The sequence below is a fragment of the Trypanosoma conorhini genome (genome assembly GCF_003719485.1).
Source record: "Trypanosoma conorhini strain 025E chromosome Unknown Tco_14.4_contig_00021, whole genome shotgun sequence".
Taxonomy (NCBI): domain Eukaryota; phylum Euglenozoa; class Kinetoplastea; order Trypanosomatida; family Trypanosomatidae; genus Trypanosoma; species Trypanosoma conorhini.
The window spans coordinates 1-20,617 of NW_021704107.1; the positions used below are offsets into that span (position 1 = coordinate 1).

Genomic DNA, 20,617 nt, shown 5'->3' on the forward strand with positions numbered 1-20,617 from the left:
CCTCGACCCAGCAGGGCACGCAAGCATAGAATCGCCTAGACAATAAAGTTCACCTGATGATGTATCATGCCCCCGGCGTTTTGGATGAATAGTTACACACACAAACACACACATAGAAGTGTACGCGTCAGGGAAGAGTATCCGACGGAGATAATGCATTGCAATACAAGGCACCTCACATGGACTCGGGATGCGTGTAGCTTCCTCAGAGCACTCAACCGCGTATAAAAGGAAAAGGAGGGGTGAAGTCATCAGTCAGGAGTAGGTGCTACTGAGCCCTCTCCCTCGGTGGGGGAGGCGACAAGCACACTGCACAAGGCATACCCTCCCACCACCACACCAATGAATCGGGGGCAAAAGGGAGGGCGGCCTGAAACTGGTTTCTTCTCTTCTGCAGAGGCAGCAGCAGTTGATGGCATTCGAAAAGAACAACACATACTGACGATAATTTGTTGGCAACAAATCAACTCGCCGTTTATCGCGCGAATGAAAGTGTGAGCGGCGTCTTTCCTCGATGCGGGGATGAAGCCCAAGCACGCAGCTCCGCTGATGCGGCAGCGGGCGCCTTCAGCCAACAGAGGCCGCCGGAGGAGTCGCGGGAAGGCCACGATAAAAAAGCAAGGCAATCTGCCGCCAACCACAATGCATTCCCCAGAAGAACTTTCGCGCCGTGTTAAGCAATTCGCCAGCAGGAAAGGATCACTAGGAATTCCGCTGTGCAGCCAGAATTATCAGGAGAAGCGACGCCCACATACGCACCTACCAAGACGATTCCTCCGTGACAACTTCAAAGGCGCCAGTGAAAGAAGTGAGGGCAATGTGGGATGCATCACCGCGCATTTCTTGATTGTGAAACGTTTTGCGAATGCCAAAACGAAATATCAACCACAAAACGGTCCACTTCCCATCATCCGCGCTGCGAGCTTTCCCAAACTTCTTCTGCTCAGTCAGCGGGATAAAAATATAATCATGAGGAAAAGTAGGCATCAGAGACTCCTGTCGCACTTCCCCCTTGAAGCAGCTGTCAGTTACTTTAGGAGGCAGCGGCAACTTCCTTCTTTCACCCGGTGCTTCTTGGAAACAGTTAGACCATGTAGAAAGTCTCGCGAAGGTTGTGTAATGAAATTCCAGAGCCCCAAAAAGGAAAAGGTAGAGATATGAAATAAAGCTGGACGCCGTGCTGTCAACTGCAATATACTGGGAGCGGTCATGGAAAAAAAAAAGCGTGTGTGTGTATCTGTTTGTTTGTTCGCATGAGCAAGAGGAAGTTAGGCACAAAAAAAAATTTTCGCCTGCGATGGCAGTAACAACAATGAAGTATAATGTATACGTGTGGGGAGAGACGTATATAACACATGTGGTGCTTAGCTGAGTCTCATGAATTGAGCCCTCTCACAAAGTTCTTGAGGCCGCTTCGCAAGGAGTTAGCCGCCTTCTTAACGAGACCTGCGGAATTCTCGGCAGTTCCCTGGATGGGGTAGGTGTATGGGACAAGTGTCACACTGCAGTTTAGCACCCGCAGGGTCTCTCTCGCCTGGAGAAACCGTTGAACATGGGACGCGTCAAAGCGGTCGTGGTCAAATTCAATCACGGCAATTCGCTCATTGTCGTGGAGAACGGCGCCGTCGTCCTCTGCCATGGGCGGCGGCTGCTCAAATGTCACTTGCCCCACTGCCGTTAGAAATTCTTTGTGGGATGCGACCTCATCCTCGGCCAGGGATATGCAAAAACCCTGCGCAAAACTCGAGTTACTTGCGAGGCCACAAGCTGGGAGTTTCAGGGAGAAAATTTCCTCCACTGCCTGTCGTACCGCCTCAGCCAAATCGAGCGAGGAAACAAAGAGAGGAACGCCCATCGCTATCAGCGCACACGTCCAATACTGGAGTGGTACAGGACGCGTGAGAAAGGACTGACTCATTGAGGGGAAGTGAATATCCTTGTTTCTCCCCAGTAAAAGTTCAAGGCTTCTGAATTTGCTTCGATCCTCAAACACATTTTCAAACCGTCGCTGGGTTGCTATCACCGCGTTGTGCGCCGTAGACCTTAAACCGCAAATACTTCGTAAAAGGTTACTATGCATTGCCGCCGAGCTCGTATACAGCTGCGCGACAACATCTCCATTGTGCACGTAGAGTTCAGAGAGGGCCCGAACAACCGCCACAGGGCACAGTGACGGATTGCGGGCCTCATACCACGTGCATACAAACGGTTGAGTTATTGTCATCTTGTTCCCTCCCAAGGAAAAGGAAGAGAGTCTGCACTGACTGGCGTCGTCTTGTCCTTGTAGAGGGGGCAAGGGAGTTTGATCCACAAACTGGTCCAACCCTATTTCCAGCGAACGCAGCATGGAGATGGATGCCTGAAAGCACGTGAAGAAGCACCCAAGGTTTGTTCTATCCAAAGAATCTGCGCAATTAACCCGCAAGAAGCGTCGTTGGCAACTTCTCCGCGTGACGCTGCCGTCACAGTGTAATACACCCACCGTGGCGAGTGCCTCGTTGCCCTGCGGAGCCAAAAACTCCAAGATCGATTCCCAAAACGTCCTTGTGACGACATCCACGCCGTAGTCTTTTACAAGATTCAGCCAATCAAGGTGCACAAGGTCCAGTTGGGCGTCGTGGAAAAGGCGACTCACCACGGCATCCGATTTCCTCACCGCATCCAAAAAGTGCCTGGCCAAAACACCTTCGCCATGTTGAGGGTTCTGCCGAAGTAAACTCACGCAACGCAGTTTGGGGGCGGCATTTAGAAGGGCGTTTCCCGTGTCGTACCTTATAAGGGATGCTAACTGACGAAACACAAACTCAAAGTATACATCGCAGCCTCGTAGGACTTCCTCTCGATTCGGGCTAAATACCATTGAAGGCTCGCCCATGGCCCTATGGAATTGTGTGGACCAGTGCACGGGGATCGTCCCTCGGAGTATCGTATGACGTGCAAAGAAGACGGAGCCGTCCTCATTTGACCTCCACAAGACGTATTCGTAAAAGTGGTCGTTTCCCGCGGCGTTATTCCCGTTCAGTCCACGTCCGAGGTACCTTGGGCCGGGGTTCAGGTTGTTCTGACGACCTAGCAGCAGCATGTGAAGAGGAGAGCCGTTTTTCAGCTTCACGACGGCTTCCTCCGCGAAGCCGCGAAGCAGCACTGAGCAGCCCTCAGAGAGGCCGTGTGGACGGAACGGCTGTCGCAGGTGCTCCGACCAGTCGCAGTGAAGCGTGGGGGCCGCCGCAACTGCAGGTGGCAAAAAAGGAAATGGATAACTGAGGTCGGCGTCGTCAGAGTAATAGTATCCGCGCTCATACGAGTAGTGCTGGAACTCTTCCAGCCTGCTCCTGTCCGTCGGCAAGAGACAAAGCGGCACTGCATCTGGAATACGCAGCGGCACCCATTCCGTCGAGAGAACGCGTTGAATGGCGCCGCCAAACGGCAGGGAGGCAATCACCTCCACCCTCGTTGCAACCAAGAGATAGATCCTGTCGAGAAGTGTACAGCCGAAGACGGCCAGGTACTCTGCGAGCAATTCAAAAGGACCGCACGCCTCGTACGCCTCCTTGAGACTAGAAAATTCGCCCTTGCCAACACTTTGCCAGCGCTCCATCTCCCCGTTGCCATTAACCACAAGCGGCACTACGACCCAGCCTCTCTCCCACTTGTTTGCTGCGCGTGCCGCGCTTTGACTAACGGGCGGTGCCTGTGGTGGGGGCACGTTTTCAAAAAACATTAGCGGCTCAATTTCAACTGGAGGCGGTGGATCCGGGGGTTTTGGAAGTGTCACAAATACAATCTGCAGGCCATTTTTTACGCCTACGGCGCAGCGTTTGCGAGGGCACCTGCCGGCCTGCATGAGGACAGAACTTTTAGTCGAAAAACTGCATTCAGTGAAACGGAAAGGCAAAGGCAGCAAAAAAGGCGACAAAAATAGTGGAGGGCTGATGCAAACAAGACATGTACAAATGCCTTAAAAGCAGCATCCACGTGGACAATAAAAACAATCGTAGTATTTCAAATATAGCCGTAGACCCATAGAGGTGCGTACAGAGATTATATATACATATATATGTATTTATTTGTATTGGTGTAAGTAACAATTTGAAACGCGGATTAGCCACGCTTACTGCTACTCCACATACAACTCCACTGACCTCCCCTCATACTCGTCGTTGCTGTTGCAGAAGAGTCTGCAAGTTTCCTACGCAGCACGGCTCACGCGGCCAAGCTCCTCATCCATCCCATCCAACCATGGTTTAATGGCTGTCGACTGGACAATTTCCTCGTACACACGGTGCCCCCTAACGGACTGGAGAACGCCATATGTGTCTAGATCCACAAGATCTGGTTTGGAACCGCCGTGAAACCTTTTCTTCCCATCTAGCAGAGCCTTCTCAACAAATGTTTTTATTTCACCATGGAGTCGTTCCTTTGCATCTTCCCCCTCGCGCAGATGTCCACTTTTAAGGAGACGGGGCTTGGTGACGTACTGTGCCACAAGGTACATCACCGGTGCACCCACCACCTTTAAGAACAGCTTGTTCGCATACGGGATGGTGTCAATGTCATTGATGTACGAGTAACCACTCCATGCTCTGTAAAGAGACGAGTTAAAGTCAACGGTCAAAAGACGCACCATCGGCCCACGCGCCCACGCCCGCCACTCCGTGATTTCCGGATCCTTCAGCTGCTTCCCCATACCCACGTGTTGTGCAAGGGTGTTGACGATAATTTCAGAGTCCGCCAGGATGGGGCCATTGTGTCCGTGCACGTTGAACTGCAACTGTGGAACCTTTTTGTACGCAAAGGCGGAAATCTCCCGCTTCAACATCGGCTCCACTTCAACGCACTTGTAGGGAATTTTGGCGTAGTCCAGGAAGGCCTTTGCCATCCCACAAAAGGGGCAGGTAGAATAGCGATAGAGCACAAGCTGTGGGTGCTCCTTCGGATTCTTCAGGTGTGCGAGAGCCCACGACAGTTCCTCCTGGTTTTGTGCCGCATTGAACTCCTCAGCCGTGCAGCTGCGGTTTTCCTTCAGTCTTCGCTGATACGTGAAGTAGCCACCGCCGAGCGCCAGCGAGCCAACCAGGCCCGTCACCCCCAGCAACTTTCGGCCAACAGATCCCTTACCAAAAACCATCTCCTGCGAGACGCAACTAATTTGTAGACACGGGCCACCGCAGACGGCCGCCGCGGCGGCGCAGCAAAAAGGAACGAAGGGAAAGAGGAGAAGCAGGGCCTATGCAGACAGCAGCAGCAACGTCCTGATCAGGCCGAAGGGTGGCCCCTCAGCGAGTGCACGCACGATGTCGTACAGGGAAGCCGTCGTCGTGACCGCAGTATATATATATATATTTATATATATATATTTATATACACGAATGTAAAGGGCAGACCAACACCAAAAGACACGATACGGGAGCAGCCACAAAAAGAAATAAGTCAATAAAAAAAATAACCACAAAAAGGAGCAAAAAAAAACACAGCAGTACATTCCACATCGGCTGGTTCCAGTGGTTGTTGTGCTACGATTCCTCCGCGGAGTTGTCGCCGTCGCGTGCCGCCGCCAACTCCAACAAGCGCAAGGCCACCAGCTCCTCAATTTCTTCACTCCTACCGTAGCGTTGCCGGTACTCGTTTAGCTCCAGCAGCAGCGATTCGACACCTTCCACGCTGTAAGGAATGTGCTTAAACAGCGACGAAACACGCAGTGCACTGTCTTCCAACGACTGCACACGATTCCTCAAAACACGGATTTCATCGTCTCTTACAGCGAGCTGATCATCCCTCTCCATGCACGCTAGTGCCGAAGAGCTCAGATGGCCCAAGCGTGTATCAATATCCTCTAGCCTCTTCACAAGTAGCGTTAACGGAGATTCTTGCCCCATTGACTGTATAATGTCCACCATTGAATCATATGCGGTGCTAACTGCACGGCGCTCCTCGTGCCGCATTGAAAGCATCCCTTTTACGCACTCCAATTGCCTCTTAAGCCCCTCAATCTCGGTGTCCCGCAGAGAAACCGCTGACGCCAGGTGCCTGTCGTTTTCCACCTTCGCCATCTCTTGGCACAACAAATGCAACTGCTCTCGAGTTTCTGCAAGCGCCAAAGATGCTCTTCTTTCATTCTCGTCGGCTTCAAGTCGATCTCTCTTCAATACTTCGATGCATTCGTCCTTTTCCCGATGTGCCTTATTGAGCTCCTCTTGGAGGTAAGTTAGCGTATGAAACAGTTTTTCGTCCTTTCGCTCCAGCATAGATATATGCCTAGTGAGGGTGACAACCTTGCCACGTTCCTCCTGCAGGGACTTCTCCAATACCTCCAGCACACCGGTTAGGTTTAAGATCTCTCGCTGCGCCGTCGCAGCCTCCTCGCTGGCCTCCAGCGCAGATTGGAGCTCCTGCTGGAGTTCATGGACGCGGGTGTGTTGACGGCGACTGTCTTCCTGCGAATCGTGCGGGCGACAGACACCGCCGCCCCCCACCTTGTCTAGCTGGTGCAGCCGTGCCTCCAACTCAAGCAAGCGGCTACGAAGCTCACGCTCCCGCGCCTGAGAAGCGGTATTTAGGGCCAAAAGGTGGGCCAGCTGCGCGTTAAGCGTCGAGTCAGAACCACCTTCTTTCAGGCGATCCACGGCCAAACGAAGATCACACAACAGTAGCCCGTTGCGCTCCTTCTCCACCTTATACTTTTCCTGCCAGTACTCTACCTGGTCCCTCAGACCTAGTTGCCCACTCATACGATGCGGTGTATCGTCCTCCGCCCGGAGCGCCGACACTTGCTCAGCAAAGCACCTGTCCAGCGCAAGCATCGTTGCGGCCATGCTCGCCCTGTCACTGGTGGGGCTAGAGGCAATCTCCACTAGCTTTTGACGATACGTGTCCATCATTTCGAACAGACAGGCATTCTTCTTGCGTAGGTGTGCGTTCTCGCCCCGAAGCACCGTAGATGTCGCCATCCCCGAGGCAACTGGCTGTATTTCCTCATCGCCCACCCCCTGATCTGCCCATGAAAGGCGCAAGTTCCCACACAGGATCCAAAGGTTCGCCACACGAGCAACGCCGGTAAAAAAAAGGCCAGGCACAACAGCATCACGCCCGATGCCCATCGCGGAGTCAACCTTGAAAAGCCTTACAGGTGCGCAGCTGCAGGAATCCCAGACTGTTACTAAAAACTCTGCGTCAAACGACACGACGCGCGTTAAGGAAATTGACACGAGCTGTTGCACCCTTGCGCATGGAATTAGTCGCTCCTTTTTGAGAGCCAGCCTACCCGTAGGGTTCTTCACCATACGAAATACAGTTATCCATTGCTTTCCCCCTACCCAGCAGGTGTCGGCATGTGCCGCCTCACTTTCTGCGCTCACAAGCACAGCCGCGGCAGCAGACTCTACGGGGTGCACACACACAGGACAAGAGACTTCCTCGCCCCAGAGTGCCACGCGGTCCTCCTGTAGCGTCAGTAATAACCCCTCGGAGTTAACGGGGAGGACCACAAGAATGTCGGCGCCCTCACACGGGAACACACGTTGCACCGCGAGTTGTTCCAAATTCCAGGTCTGGAAGGCACCTTTTTGGCTTGTCGCAAAAAACAAAGGGCAGCTCGCGAAGGAGTGCAACTTTTCGATTTGTCCCACGCCCGCATTAAGCACGCCGATCAACACACCACTCGCGTCACAAACGATGATGTGGCCAGTGTGTGTGAGAAGCCATAATTTATTCGCGGCAGTCCGAATCGTTCCGCATCGCTCGGGCAGGCGCACCGAGTCCAGCACTTCCCCGTCATGGAAATCAAGCGCGTCGACGTACTCTCCGCATGAACGCAGAGCCCAAACAGTGTTGCTGATGCGCGCCAAACTACAGTACGCCTCGCCTCGGCTCAAAACGCTTTCCGTCCCATCAGCAAGAAGTACCTTCGACGCCGACATTGCACGGCCTCAAACCTCCCAATACACACACAAACACTACCAATCAGTTACGTGTCCGGCCCTATACATATATATATATATATGTCCCTTTTTTTGCCTCTATTGCGGGGAGAAATGTTTGACAAGAAAAATAAAAGGAAGAAAACAGAATCCGGTGGCAGTGAAGAACCCTCTTTCGGGGGGACTACTTCCGACGGGCCCACGCCAACAAAAAAAAGTAGCCTTGTATATTATACCTCACGCAGGAAAAAAAAAACTAGGTCCTCAAGCGGCGTAGCGTGTGGAAGGCATGCCATCCGCCCAAGATTTGGTGTGCTTCGGCCAGTGTTCGTCATCGGTGTGGTTCAGACCGTTCGAGTAAACACGTGGCTCCTTCCGCACCTCCTTTGAGAGTGCAATCTCCCCCAGTGACTCGTACGGCCGCATCCGACGCTTGGCGCGGCTTTCCATTTTACGATACTTGCGTCCATACTCATCCTGATCGCCATGCACAATGGCGTTCACACGGTTGGCGTAGACCTTACGAGAAACACGCTTAAAAGGTTTCTCTGGTGAGTCCAACGCACGAAGCATTTGCATAATGCCGTTGTTGCTGCTGCTGCCGCCCTTCGTTGTCCGCTTGAGCGCCCTCTTTTCCTCCGCGTTCAACAGGAACGTGCGCTCGGCCTCCTCCTGGCTGCGCCGCACCCGAGCACGTGCCAGCTCCTCCGGGTCCAAGGGCCACTGCCCCTTTGTGTCCACGCCATTTTCCACGTGCTGCGCAATAAAAGCAATGCGCTGACTATAGTCCACCACACTTGAAGGCCACAACTCATATGCATCTGGTTTGCGCAATGCGAGTCGTCGCAGCATTGACGCCCGCTTTTGACGCTTTCGTTGCAGCCAGTGAAACCGTCGCTTGCCTTGTCGAGCATCTCGCAATTCTGCCAATGTTAACGTCTCCTCCTTTGCCGCCTTGTACTCCCTCGCCTTCCTTTGCCTCTCCCACTCTTGTCGCCGCCTATCCAACGGCATGCGACCCAGTGTCACACGAAGAGCCTCATCCTCCTCGGTGAGCCCCAATGACCCGTACTTCACGCGATCTCGTATACTGTACGGCAACGCATTCACCCAGTCCGGAAAATGCGTGTCATCATCCAGCATATAGGCATCCAGACGCATGGAGGGATATATCCCGTACTCCTCTACTAGACGCATTTGGTGTCGTTCAATGGCCTCCGCCTCATCGTCTGCGCGTCGCAGCTGTGTGAACAAGCGATGATATTCTTTGGCCGTCGGTGGCTGACCGAACTTATCCATCATGTGATCCCGGCGGTCTACTTCCCTCTCCATCAAGCGTCGCAGCGCCGTCGTGTATTCGCCGCCCGGCGCAGACGAAGTTATTCCCTCTTCATCCATCACACGGGCGGCAGCGATGGCCTCCTGCTGCAGCGGCTGCGCGGCACCGCTAGCCAATTCTCTCTCCATCCGTGAGTCAACGCCCAATGCATTCATTTCCTCCCTCTGCTTCTCTTCCCTGCGAAGGCGCTCCGTCTTGCGTGAGACCTTGTCCATGGCCGCAATGCTCTTCCTGCTGCGATACACCGTTGGGTCCGTGAACGGGTCTCCCCGCTCCTTATCACTCAAGAGGCCCCGATTGAGGTTGATGCCCCCAGCGGTCGAACGACGCCCGAAAGGGAGGCGTTGAAAAGAAGACAAGCACGGTGCGCACCGCCTCATTGCCGCCCCCTCAGGCCTACAACACACACCCACACACAGAAAGGCGCACACGCGAAGAATAAAAGGATAAAAAAAAATGCTATGAGGCACTCCCAAGTTGTGATGGTGTCTCCTTGCCTAATGAAGAGAAAATGAAAAAAAAAAGGAGAGATGGAGATAACGCAGAAATGTTTATAAGCGTACAATCCCGTCAAGCGACCGGGGATAACGTGCAACTTCCGTTGCCTGACACCGTCCTTACTACGCGCGCGCTATACCTCCTTAAAGCCAAGAAGTAGGGAGAGAAAAAAAACCATAGTTCCTAGAAGCATAGTTTTTTTTTTTTTGCGTTATTTAAACATAAAAACAAGTTGCGCTTGCAGATTATGAAGAAAAAAGAAATTAACTCTCTGCTTTAATTTTATTTTAGTCTCATTTATCACCGTCGTTTTTTGTTGCGTGGGAAAAAGTGTGTGACGCGCAGAGACGCCGCTACATCTCCAGTGCCTTGGACTTCCTGTAGGCCAAGTAACGGTAGCAGTTGACCCCATTCACGCAGGCCATTCCAAAGTTTAAGGCGGAGAGTGCGCGGGTTCCGGTGTTCTGCGGGGTAATAAGAAGGACATACACAAACCACAGCAGACCCGTGACAGTGAGGGCGGCACTGGAATTGAAGTCAATCTTCTCCGCCGGGGGGTTTCCAACGAAGATGCCGTAAAGTGGAACGACACTGAGCGACGCCTTCATTATAGGTGCAACGTTGTACGCGGAGTTTAGGTAGGCCACCACGGAATACTTCTCGTATGGCTGCAAGCACCGAAACAGCCTCTCGTTCCCCACATATCGGTAGAGAAACTTGGGGAAGGCCTTCGGAATGGCTTGTTGCGCGGCAGCGGTGGCGGACATTTCTTGTCGATCTTTTTTCTTTTTTTGGACTACGCGTACAACCCTGAGAGGACCTCGGAGGGCAAAAAAAGGAAAAAAGGAGCGAGAGGAAAACAGAGAGAGAGAGAGCGAGCAGTTACGTGTGTGAGTGTGTTTTTCCTGTGCGGGAAAAATGTATGCCGTGTGGCAGCCAAACGAAAACACAAATAGTGTGGCAGCGAAGAAAATAGAACGAGGGCGCCTGGCAACGCGCAGGGAGACGGCGCAAGGGAACACGGAGGTTGAGAGACGTGCGCACGACGGACTCCGGGCCCACGAGCGTCACGGCAAGCCCGTATCCCCCAACCGCTGGAGGGCAAGCCGTCGCTCAAAGTCAGAGACGCACCGCTGCGCCTCCTTGCTCAGCTGCAGCAGTCGGTTCCAGTCAATGGGGCTTTCCTCTTTGCTCGCCTCACGTGCCTGCGACTCGCGCTCAAGTGTGACGAGGCTTGGAATTACCTTCAGTCGACGATAGAGCAGGGACTGCTGCGGGGATCCCTGCGGTAGGATGAGCTGCATAGAGAAGAGGGTCCGAACAAGCGGCAAACACCTTGAGGGCTCCATCAACGAGATCCGAATGTAGGCAAATATGGGAGACTCTATGAGGCGCACAAGCCGTTCCAGCTGCAGAAGTGCTGCCGCAGACATCTCCAGGCTGCCCATAAACTGAATCAGCTGGAAGGCGTGCTCGTACGCGCGCGAAAGCAGGCAAAGGGAAAGAGCCGCCACAGTGTTGTACCGCCAACACGGATACATCCCAACAAGGGTTGTGCGAGCCCGCTCATCCCCCACCCCACGATTCAGTATCTCACGCAGAGGGAGAAACTCTCTCGATGTCAACACCATCGTACTCAGCGTGATGACAACCTTCTCCAAAAAGCGCTTGTCCTCATGCACCGAAAGCACCGCTGAAAGTTTCAGGCACAACTTCTCACACTGGCTCAGGTCCTCACCCTGGTATCGCAGCTGCAGTTGCTTGATGATTGTCGGTGCCTTTGGCAGCAGCACGTCGGCCTTGGCGTGAAAGAGGTCCACAAGCCGCGAAATAAAGTGGTCAAATTTGTGCTCACCGGAGATGAGGCAGAGAGTCTCGATCGCCTTGTGAACCACGTGAGCCGACTGGTCACACAGTAGAACCAGAACAGTTTCAAATGTCTCACTAAAACCACTTTCCACGACAGCCGCATCCTTGTGAAGCACGAGCGCGATCCACTCCAGAGCGGCCACCCGCGACTCCTCATTCCCTCGACCAGTGAGTTGTGAGGTCACACCCCTCAACACCGCGTCGTACGGGACATCCCTCGTCCCAACCTGCCTCAAGGCAACAATCTGCATGAGCCTGTGGTTGACATTTTGGGCCGCCAGTCGCGTTTCAAGGTCTTTGGAGCCCAACTGCGACAAGGAGGCCGCGACGGCCCTGTGAATAAGATGGACCAGCTCGTCTGTGCCAAAGTTCAGCAACTCGAACATCCATTCTAATGCGTTTTTCCGCGTCAGCGCCACCTGCGCCTCCTCCACGCATTCGGCAGCAATCGAGAGCAAGCTATCCAGTTGGACCTTCATGTGCCGCGAAAAGGCCTCCCGTGTGTCGCGAAGACACTTTTGTAGAAGCCGCGTCACCTCCCCTCCCCCGCACCTGCCGGAAATTATCAACAGCGGCTTCAGAAACCTCCAAAGAAGGAGGATCAGTTCATCACCGGGGAGGTCAAGCACGTGACTAATCCACGCGAAGCACCAATTCAGAAGAGGTAGGTCAAGCGCCTGCTCCTTGCTTGTTGCGCTGCTGTACGGTGCCAGCACCTCCGTGACGAACGCGACGAAGAGGTCGGTTTGCAGCTTGAACGACTCGTTGCCCGTAATGACCTCGCGCAGCGACAACGACACCTCCCCGGCCAGCAGCGCCACGCGCCCGTCATGGTCGTTGACGCAAGAGGCCAGCCCCCAAAACACCTGCATGAAGCACACCTCCAGCAACTGGGACTGGAGTTGGCGGACAAGCGCATGCGCCGCCTCAAGGGCCGCCAGTCGCACTGCTGCGTCAACGTCCGTCACGCTCTCAAAAACCATGGATGAAAGCAGCGACACCACCTCGCGCGGATGCGTTCGCTCTGGCAGGGACCCCACAATGGCCCGCACGGCGCCAAGGCCGCCTCTGCGATACGTCGCCGCGGCAACGCTGAGAAGACTCACTTCCGCCTCGCGCAGCTCCCGCGTGACAATGTCATACGCCTCTGCGGAGGGGTATTTTTCAAAAACGGCAGCAGTCTTTGCCGCCACATCCCGAGCCCCTTTTTGCCGCGACTCCACCTTTGAATCCAAGAGGAGCTTCAGTGCCTGTGGCGAAATGAAGGCGTCCGACATTTGAACCCGGAGGAAGGCTGGAGAGCAGCGCCCCTGTCACACCGCTCGCAAGGCAGGATAGAAAGCAACAGAAAAGGAAAAGAAGAAGAAACAAACAAAAAAAAACAGGAAAAAAAACTCTGGCACCCTCCTTCGTTTGCAAAAAATGAAGCGCCCAAATGTTCAAATGCATCAACACAAGCATATATCCATATATGTTTGTAGATACGCAATACCTACATAATTTGACGCATAGGAGACAAGGCCCCGACAAAAACGGGACGTACGTCATGGAACAACAAACCAACACGGTCCTGGCTCCTTTGGGGCCTACACTGGCGAAGAGTACCCACGCAGAAGGCCCACGTAGTTTCCGTGATGGGGCCTTGTCCCCCCAAAGTAACTCAGAGGTAAGACGAGAAGAGCCACTGCTATGAACACTTCTCTCGTTTTGTTGCATATCTGCTATATAAATATGCATGTGTATATGCATAGCGAACGAAGAAGATGGGAAACAAGACAAAAATTATACATCAATACGTACACGTGAGAGAAAATAGAACTAAAAAGTAGGGTGACAGGCAACTTACTTAAAAAATATATATTTTTTTTCGCAAGCTCTCAACGAAATCGGGATGGTCGCAAAGCCCAAACTTCACATCGCTACATATTTTTTTTCAGCGGACCTTGAGGGCAGTTGGCGGCGAGAGGTGCGCTGGATTCGACCCGTGCTTATGCCACATAGAATGGTCTCCATAAACGCGTCCAGCATCACTGGATCCAGCGATCGGGTGGAAACACCACCATTGCGGCTAGCTATGTCCTCAATAAGGCCCCATACACTCTTCTCCGTCGGCTCAATCACGTCTTCCGCGGCTCGGGCGCTGTACTCACTAAGAAGAAATTCCACCACTTTCAGCATACATTCCAGTGTGAGGGGCAGCTTCTTCCGTTTCCTGTACGTATCCGAGCCGTCCATCTGGTCCAACGTTTGCGAAAAGAACTCATCCGTTCGATATGGCGAAAGCCGGAAGGTTTGTCCAAAGGGTTCGCTGCGCCGCGTCCCCGCGGAAGTCGAGTTCCTTGAGAGGAAGCATCCATCCTTCGGCGAGGCCCCCTTGAGACCGGCGCCGCCGTTTGTTGCGCTGGCGCAGAGGGTGACGCTGTTAGACGAACTCCTCCGAGACACGGCGGCACTTGGCACCAGCGACGGCACAGCACTAAATGGATGTACGAGCAGGTGGGCAAAAACTTTGAGCATGTCGGCCGGTTTGCCATCCACGGGGACAAAGCAATTCTCCTCGGCACTGAAGGCAAGCAGGTGAGAGTCCAGCGAAATGGGCATGCGCGTCGGCGCCTCTGCAGATATGGAGGTCGTCGGCTCCACCAACTGTCGGGCAATCTGCTGCAGCATGTCCTCTGCGGAGAGGGGATCCTGCACCTTCAGCCGCAGCCGCTGCGGGGCATCATCCCGAATGGAGGCGTGCACCAAGAACTCCCTGGTGAGAGCGTCATCGCGGAAGCCAAACATCGCTCACTAACCGACCGAAAAAACAACAACAACAACAGCGTAGAATAAGACAGCCAGGAAGAGAACTACACCCCTAAGGAAGAAGACAACACGACCAGAACACGCAAACCCCCCACCGCCAGGAGCTTCATTGCAACAACAGAAGAGTTAACAAACCCCACTCACCCACCCAGCACACACACACACACGCAAAAGAACTCGCAGACAAACAATCGCAGCAAAAATAAAGAGCTGCGATACCCTCCACCTTCCCCCGACCCTTCACCAAGGAATACAAAACGCCCCACGACTCACTCAGAACCACAATGATTTCCGCCTACAACACAGCCTCAATATCCCTCAGTGCGACAACTGTGCTATCAACTGAAACTACCTCTGGCGCCAGCACATTCGAAACATCTACGCTCAACTTTTCATCATACGGCAACCCATTGCTTACATCGCCACCCTCGGATCGTGTTATCCCACTCAATTCTTCAATGGCCGAAGAAAGCTTACTGCGCCAGCAGCAAAAATGATTCATCCCACCACACATAGAGGCCTCGGCACCATCACTTCGAAAATACAAAGCATTTCCACCTCTATTGCACCGCCTCATACTCAAAAAATTGCGCCCGTCCAGTTCCACGGCCCGCTGCTGCGCCGCGTCCAGCTCGGCGCGCAGTGACGCGCACACGTGCGAGAGGCGCTTGTTCTCCGAGTGCAGCTCGGCGGCGGCCGCCTCCGCAGCCGTCAGCTGCCCCTGCAAGCCCTCGCGCTGGCGTTCTATGTTATCTTTGTCATCTATAGGTGGACTAACGTCGTTAATATAATCGTGCTGTATATTATGAATGTGTTCCATGTCATCGCGGTTTTCATTTGATAAGTCAGTTTTACGTCTTCCTGTTTGCAGGAGTCGTAACTCATCAGAGAGAGCGCGTATTTCAGAACAGGCGTCGTCCCTTTCCCGCTCCGTGTTCTCGAGCTCCTTCTGGAGCGAGGCAGCGTAGCCTGTCCAGTACTCATTGAGGGCACGCATCTTTCGCTCGAAGGCGTCTCCGTCTATCAGCAAGGTCTTTGAGGCCTTATTGCGATAATGCTCAGCGTCATTTTGCGCATCCTCGAGGGCGCTCCGCAAACGAAAAAGTGAAAGATCGTATTCCTCCTTTTTATGTGACGCGTCCGCCTTCAGACGCCTTACCTCTTCCCTCAAGTCATGTTCCTTAATCGCCTTCTCTATACATCCAGGGCACTCTACATGAGAGGATGAAGTCAGGCGTCGTATTTGGGCCTCTAGTAGATGCACACGGCTGGCTAGCCAGTGTTGAACCTCAATGAGATGTGTGGCTGGATCGACTTGTTTGCGGCTCGCAGTATTTTGCATAATGGACATGGCCCGTACACCAAAGGCCAGTGCCCGACGTGTTTCTGGTAACGACACTGCCGATGGTGACAAACACAACAGAACGTAACAGCTGCCATCTCTTCCCAATGGCTCTTGCAGCAGACGGGTTAGTTTGCTGTCCCGGAAGGGAACGTGTGTCTTCTTGGGGTCCGCCAGTGCATTCATGACACTGCAAAGGGACGAGAGAGATTGGTTCGCCGTGACGGCCTCGGCCTGACGCATGCCCTCGCTACCGGAGCCTTTGAATCGCTCGCATCCAGCGAGGTCGGCAACGTATATCCTGCCATCTGTCACCAGAGAGGAGGAATCGCCGTCGCCGTCAAACGCCTCTTCATGCAGCGCGTAGTCTTCCCGAACTTTCCGGCGACGCCTCACCTTCAACGTCACGACACAGTGCCCACGGGCACTTGTGGCGTTGCGGCGGGTGGCTGTGCAGGAGCGAGACAACTCGGCTTTCCTCCACGCTTGCGTGAACTCCTCCGGTGATCGAATAGGCACCTCTGTCGCCCCCCGTACGTACACACCCGTGTCCGGAAACTCTCGCAGCTGCAGATCGGTCTTGGACGGGTCAAAAAGGTCCGCGACGCGCTCCATGTAGAGCTCCACACACTCCATTGAGACTTCCGTCTCGTACGTAAGGCGCTCCAGGCCGGCAGCATGTAGCAGTAGGCGGACAACGACGGGCAGCAGCTGCTTCAGGGTGTGCGTCTTCCCGCCACCCGTTGGACCGTACAAAAGAAGCGCCTCTTGGTGGCCCCGCAACGCCCCTCGCACCACCCCCGCCACGAGGGCGTCGCGAATTTGCTGCAGCGTCGTTGCGGCATGAAAGACCCCGTCGAAGTGGTGAGTGTACGTTTCCCCAACGCGAATGCGCCGTTGCTCAGGTTCTGCCGTGAGACAACCCGCCTCCTTCGCCGTTAATTCCTTGTCAGTGAGGGGCCGTACACGCACAAAGCATTGCACTGGCCGTAGGGGCATGTCAGCCTGGCCTGGGAGCCTTCCGAAGCGGGGAAACGGAGAACACAAATGGCGACACACGCAAACAAAACAACAACACCAAGACCAACACCAAAACACATAGAATTGGCGAAAAGGAAGAGGAGAATAAAACAGGAACACAAATATAATAAAGGCAGAACGTATAAGAAGAAGAAAGGGGTAAGATACAGCTCATCAGTAGCCAAAGACACGGTGAAGGAAGGAAAGAACATGCGCCTATGAGGTCATTGCCTCCGTCAACGGTTTTCTAGCACACATCAGTCATGGGATATTTAAGACGCGATAGCAGCGTCCACAACAGAGGGGACATGGATGGCTTTGAGAACGGTCCGCCTAAAGGAATAGACACCGTATGAGTCATCCCTTCCTGGCTCCCCTTTTCTCGCCTACTTCTAGTGAAAACGGTGGTGGGGAACGGCGCCGTATTCACGGCGCTTGCGTCGCATCTGTAACGCAGCCATGGTTCTTCGCCAAGCAAGCGCTGGACGAAGATATCATGCAATGTATTCAATACAATGAGTTGCTGGTTGTACTCCACAGAAGCCATCTGCTCCAGGGGCCAGTTCTGCAGACAAAACGTCATTGGGGTAGCTTCAAATGTAATCAAAGAAATTTCAATTGCATCTCGTTTCGGAACCAAATCGAGGTGTGCCTCGTCCACTGAAAGCCCACCAAGCACAGACAGCATGTTGCCACGTAAATGGGATTGGTGCATCACACGGCCAGGAACGCGTGTGGGGGCGTGGTAGTATTCCATTCTCCTCCAATTGAGAAATCCAACGTGCTCGTTGACGGCAATGGTGGGCAGCTCCTCCCCCGTTTCATCCGTCTCGAGTGCCACTTCGAAGCCCCCATAGAAGGCAATCGCGGCGTTGTTGACCACGTGGACAGTGTGCCCCCACAGTGGTGGAAACAGCGGCTCGGAGAAAACGCGCCAAGCGCCTGTCGCGGTATCCAAAATGTGGATCGCGTAGAATCCACTCGTCAGCATTTCTCGGATTTCGTATGCGGTGGCGTCGCCCAGCAAAGGTTTCCCGCCCGTAACAATGAGGCCGTTTTCCACCGCAGCCATCGCGTGATGTGAGCGGTTCCGAGGCTTCCCGTCGCACACCACCGTCCCCCAGTGCAGCTCCTGCAGGTCAATAACAAACACCTCGAGCAAGTCGTGCGCAAGCGCAGCTGCCGCGGTGCCTGGTGTGGAAACGCAGTGCGGCTCTCCGCCCGATAGATAAAGCTGCGACCCATGCAACGCAGTTGCATGAAACCGCGTTGGAGGAGGAAACACGCCTGAGCAAACCTCTTCATGCCAACGCAAGGACGGCAAATTCAGCCACCAGAGTCTGTCTGTGGATAACCCGCTAATCAACACCAGATTGTCGCGGTAGACATGGGCACTGAGGCTACTGTTCGTCGTACTCGTCGCCGTCGTCACCATCGCGCGCGTTTGCTCATGTCCTCTTCCTTTCTACGCCCGGTGAAGCAAATGGGCCCAATACATACACGCAAGATGAGGTAAAAAGAAAGTAAAAGAAGATGTGGCACTTTCCTCCCACATACACTTCTCTTGCTCCTGCAGCCGGGGCAACGCCGGCCACGCTACCGCCCGCCCCACCACACCACACCGCCCATGGCGGACACGTCGCTCCCTCAATGCTCCGCACTACATCAGCCTGCAACGGTTGGACCTCGGGGAGATCCAGAAATAAAGGTGCATTACCGTTTCCTTCGTACATGTCAATAAACATCTCTCTCTCTCTCTCTCTCTCTCTCTCTCTTTCTTTCTTCTTTTTTCTCTCGTTTTATTTCCGATGATTTTCTTTTTGACACCTTCCGTTGATGTGCGTCTGCCACCTCGCTTTGCCTCGCTGTATCCCCGCTTCCCTTCCGATCCCGCTTCGTCCACGGCAGTCACCACCGGCGCACAAGAAACGGAAAAGACAGACCCAGAAAGAAACAAGCCAGCCAAAAACAACAATGGAACACACGTACAGGCACAGATGGACGCATACCAGAGACGAACACACTCCGGGCGCGTACGACAAACGTGGCGTATGTACATTTTTTGGCACAATCAACTTCAAAAAAAAAGCCTAAAACGGAACCAATAAAAACAAAACAAAAAAAGGAATTCCTACGTAATGAAGAAAAAACCGATATCGCATACGCAGAGGAGTGCTTCACCTATTGTTAATATCATCTTTTTTGTTTTCCTCTCCATTTGGGCGTGTCCCCCACCGTTCGTTCCATCTTCTACGACGGATCGATGAAGGGGGACAGAGACGCAGAAGCACCCCATAAAAAAAAAAACAGCAAGACAGAAACAGTCACGCATACGCACCCCAAAGAAAACAAAACCACGTCCAATGCGATGGAACTTGACTGGGCACGTAAAAAGGCAAAAGAAACAAACAAAAATATTGAAAGCAAAAGAGATATTATGTGTACATGCAAGTGTGCGTTTTTTTCCCCCAGACGTGTAATTCGACCGCCTCAGTCCTTTCGACAATCTCTTCGCCTCTTTTTTTTCTATGTTTTTTTTCTTTTTTTTTTTGCTCTGGAAGGAGAACACTCTGCTTGGAAAAATTATTATTATTCTTATTATTATTTTGGTGGATGTTTTCATCTCCAACTCCTCTCGAGCCCCCCGCCAGTCGCGCTTCGCAACTTTGCCCAACTCCTTTCCTCATCCCGGCATGCGAGCAGGCATCGGACGCCCACCTTGCTGTGCCCCGGTTTTTCTCTGTGTGTCTTTTTTTGTTTTTATTCTTCTTCTGAAACACGCAGTTGCCGCATCACCCATCGCCTTTTTTTTTGGCTGCCTTGTAGTTTTTGGCGCCATTCCTACCATTGAAACAGATACCCCCTCCACACCTGACGCAAGATCCCTTTATTCTTTTTGTTTTCCCGTCCTCTGCTGTTGTTGTTTTTCTTTTTATTTGTATTCCTCCTACTTTAGCTTCTACTCATGCGGTGTGGCGTGCCGACTCGCATGACGCCCGCTGCTTCTTCCGGACTCCCGGGAGCGGCGCTCCAAGTCCTTGATAGAGTCCGCGCGGTTCATGAAACTTTCACGCTTATCGAGTGGGATGTGGTCCTCCGTCAAGGAGCTACCAGCGGGAAACCACGGCTGCCGCACAGCGGTGACCTTCGGCAGAGGCAGCTGCTGCGATTGAGTGATATTGTCGTCACCAAGAGGCGTCACTCCGCGGCGCTTCGCAACAGTGTCGCCCTGGCCCCGCTCCGACTGCGGTGAGGAGAGCGACTGTCGGATGGGGGAAACAGGAGGGACACCCATGAACGGCGACGTCCCACTGGGGTTTTTGGTCCGTTCTTCCGGGACAATCGCCCTCACAGCCCGCGGCGGCTTCGTTTTGGCTGCTACATTCTGTCCAGCTGCACCTTCCTGCGGCCGATTACCCGCCGTCTCTGCCGCAGTACGTTCAGCCTCTGGAAGACCCTCCACATTGCAGTCGCCCCCTGGCTTTTGTTCCATCTCTCTCGGCTGCCCTTGGGATGATTCACCAAGCAGATTTGATTCTGCTTCCTTCTCAACAGGGTATGCACTTTGCACAGCCTCTCCTTCCCCACCTTGGTGACCTACTGCGGCCCCTCGAAGATTTTCAGAGGGCCCCTTCAGTGCGTGCTGCTCCTCCCTGGGGTATTCTTGCGCCTGCTCCTTGCCGGCAGACGGCTCCCTCAGCGCGTGCTGCTCCTCTCCGGGGTATTCTCGCTCAGGTTTCTTGCCGGCAGAAGGCTCCTTCAGTGCGTGCTGCTCCTCCCTGGGGTATTCTCGCGCCTGCTCCTTGCCGGCAGACGGCTCCTTCA

The 20,617-nt window shown here is 53.6% G+C and overlaps 11 protein-coding genes across 11 annotated transcripts, besides 13 other annotated features; 1 reads left to right on the forward strand and 10 right to left on the reverse strand.

Annotated features, from left to right (window-relative positions):
* The first annotated feature begins 94 nt into the window (after nucleotides 1-94).
* Nucleotides 95-113: a microsatellite.
* Nucleotides 114-522: 409 nt separating this feature from the next.
* On the forward strand, nucleotides 523-1,161 carry Tco025E_00769 (uncharacterized protein; the record flags this gene model as incomplete). Its single annotated transcript, XM_029367709.1, has 1 exon — nucleotides 523-1,161. The coding sequence occupies one exon, from the start codon at nucleotides 523-525 to the stop codon at nucleotides 1,159-1,161; it is 639 nt and encodes a 212-aa protein (XP_029232170.1).
* A 214-nt stretch (nucleotides 1,162-1,375) lies between these two features.
* On the reverse strand, nucleotides 1,376-3,844 carry Tco025E_00770 (putative inositol 5'-phosphatase; the record flags this gene model as incomplete). Its single annotated transcript, XM_029367710.1, has 1 exon — nucleotides 1,376-3,844. One exon carries the CDS (start codon nucleotides 3,842-3,844, stop codon nucleotides 1,376-1,378), a length of 2,469 nt encoding a protein of 822 aa, XP_029232171.1.
* A 198-nt stretch (nucleotides 3,845-4,042) lies between these two features.
* Nucleotides 4,043-4,073: a microsatellite.
* Nucleotides 4,074-4,189: 116 nt separating this feature from the next.
* Tco025E_00771 (glutathione-S-transferase/glutaredoxin) lies at nucleotides 4,190-5,128 on the reverse strand (the record flags this gene model as incomplete). Its single annotated transcript, XM_029367711.1, has 1 exon — nucleotides 4,190-5,128. One exon carries the CDS (start codon nucleotides 5,126-5,128, stop codon nucleotides 4,190-4,192), a length of 939 nt encoding a protein of 312 aa, XP_029232172.1.
* Nucleotides 5,129-5,328: 200 nt separating this feature from the next.
* Nucleotides 5,329-5,364: a microsatellite.
* Nucleotides 5,365-5,513: 149 nt separating this feature from the next.
* Nucleotides 5,514-7,916, reverse strand: Tco025E_00772 (uncharacterized protein; the record flags this gene model as incomplete). The annotated part of the gene is made up of 1 exon (XM_029367712.1): nucleotides 5,514-7,916. One exon carries the CDS (start codon nucleotides 7,914-7,916, stop codon nucleotides 5,514-5,516), a length of 2,403 nt encoding a protein of 800 aa, XP_029232173.1.
* Nucleotides 7,917-7,978: 62 nt separating this feature from the next.
* Nucleotides 7,979-7,999: a microsatellite.
* A 181-nt stretch (nucleotides 8,000-8,180) lies between these two features.
* Tco025E_00773 (uncharacterized protein) lies at nucleotides 8,181-9,635 on the reverse strand (the record flags this gene model as incomplete). Its single annotated transcript, XM_029367713.1, has 1 exon — nucleotides 8,181-9,635. The coding sequence occupies one exon, from the start codon at nucleotides 9,633-9,635 to the stop codon at nucleotides 8,181-8,183; it is 1,455 nt and encodes a 484-aa protein (XP_029232174.1).
* Nucleotides 9,636-10,106: 471 nt separating this feature from the next.
* On the reverse strand, nucleotides 10,107-10,520 carry Tco025E_00774 (putative mitochondrial pyruvate carrier protein; the record flags this gene model as incomplete). The annotated part of the gene is made up of 1 exon (XM_029367714.1): nucleotides 10,107-10,520. One exon carries the CDS (start codon nucleotides 10,518-10,520, stop codon nucleotides 10,107-10,109), a length of 414 nt encoding a protein of 137 aa, XP_029232175.1.
* Nucleotides 10,521-10,599: 79 nt separating this feature from the next.
* Nucleotides 10,600-10,632: a sequence feature (GA-rich).
* Nucleotides 10,633-10,820: 188 nt separating this feature from the next.
* On the reverse strand, nucleotides 10,821-12,899 carry Tco025E_00775 (HEAT repeat-containing protein; the record flags this gene model as incomplete). Its single annotated transcript, XM_029367715.1, has 1 exon — nucleotides 10,821-12,899. One exon carries the CDS (start codon nucleotides 12,897-12,899, stop codon nucleotides 10,821-10,823), a length of 2,079 nt encoding a protein of 692 aa, XP_029232176.1.
* A 59-nt stretch (nucleotides 12,900-12,958) lies between these two features.
* Nucleotides 12,959-13,016: a sequence feature (A-rich).
* A 317-nt stretch (nucleotides 13,017-13,333) lies between these two features.
* Nucleotides 13,334-13,372: a microsatellite.
* A 161-nt stretch (nucleotides 13,373-13,533) lies between these two features.
* On the reverse strand, nucleotides 13,534-14,409 carry Tco025E_00776 (uncharacterized protein; the record flags this gene model as incomplete). Its single annotated transcript, XM_029367716.1, has 1 exon — nucleotides 13,534-14,409. The coding sequence occupies one exon, from the start codon at nucleotides 14,407-14,409 to the stop codon at nucleotides 13,534-13,536; it is 876 nt and encodes a 291-aa protein (XP_029232177.1).
* An 18-nt stretch (nucleotides 14,410-14,427) lies between these two features.
* Nucleotides 14,428-14,446: a microsatellite.
* A 113-nt stretch (nucleotides 14,447-14,559) lies between these two features.
* Nucleotides 14,560-14,600: a microsatellite.
* Nucleotides 14,601-14,725: 125 nt separating this feature from the next.
* Tco025E_00777 (kinesin motor domain containing protein) lies at nucleotides 14,726-16,771 on the reverse strand (the record flags this gene model as incomplete). The annotated part of the gene is made up of 1 exon (XM_029367717.1): nucleotides 14,726-16,771. The coding sequence occupies one exon, from the start codon at nucleotides 16,769-16,771 to the stop codon at nucleotides 14,726-14,728; it is 2,046 nt and encodes a 681-aa protein (XP_029232178.1).
* Nucleotides 16,772-17,039: 268 nt separating this feature from the next.
* On the reverse strand, nucleotides 17,040-18,227 carry Tco025E_00778 (uncharacterized protein; the record flags this gene model as incomplete). Its single annotated transcript, XM_029367718.1, has 1 exon — nucleotides 17,040-18,227. One exon carries the CDS (start codon nucleotides 18,225-18,227, stop codon nucleotides 17,040-17,042), a length of 1,188 nt encoding a protein of 395 aa, XP_029232179.1.
* A 309-nt stretch (nucleotides 18,228-18,536) lies between these two features.
* Nucleotides 18,537-18,567: a microsatellite.
* A 303-nt stretch (nucleotides 18,568-18,870) lies between these two features.
* Nucleotides 18,871-18,916: a sequence feature (A-rich).
* Nucleotides 18,917-19,310: 394 nt separating this feature from the next.
* Nucleotides 19,311-19,343: a microsatellite.
* Nucleotides 19,344-19,374: 31 nt separating this feature from the next.
* Nucleotides 19,375-19,398: a microsatellite.
* Nucleotides 19,399-19,751: 353 nt separating this feature from the next.
* Tco025E_00779 (uncharacterized protein) lies at nucleotides 19,752-20,615 on the reverse strand (the record flags this gene model as incomplete). The annotated part of the gene is made up of 1 exon (XM_029367719.1): nucleotides 19,752-20,615. A coding segment is annotated over one exon (864 nt), but the record flags the coding sequence as incomplete, so codon positions are not given.
* Nucleotides 20,616-20,617: the final 2 nt, after the last annotated feature.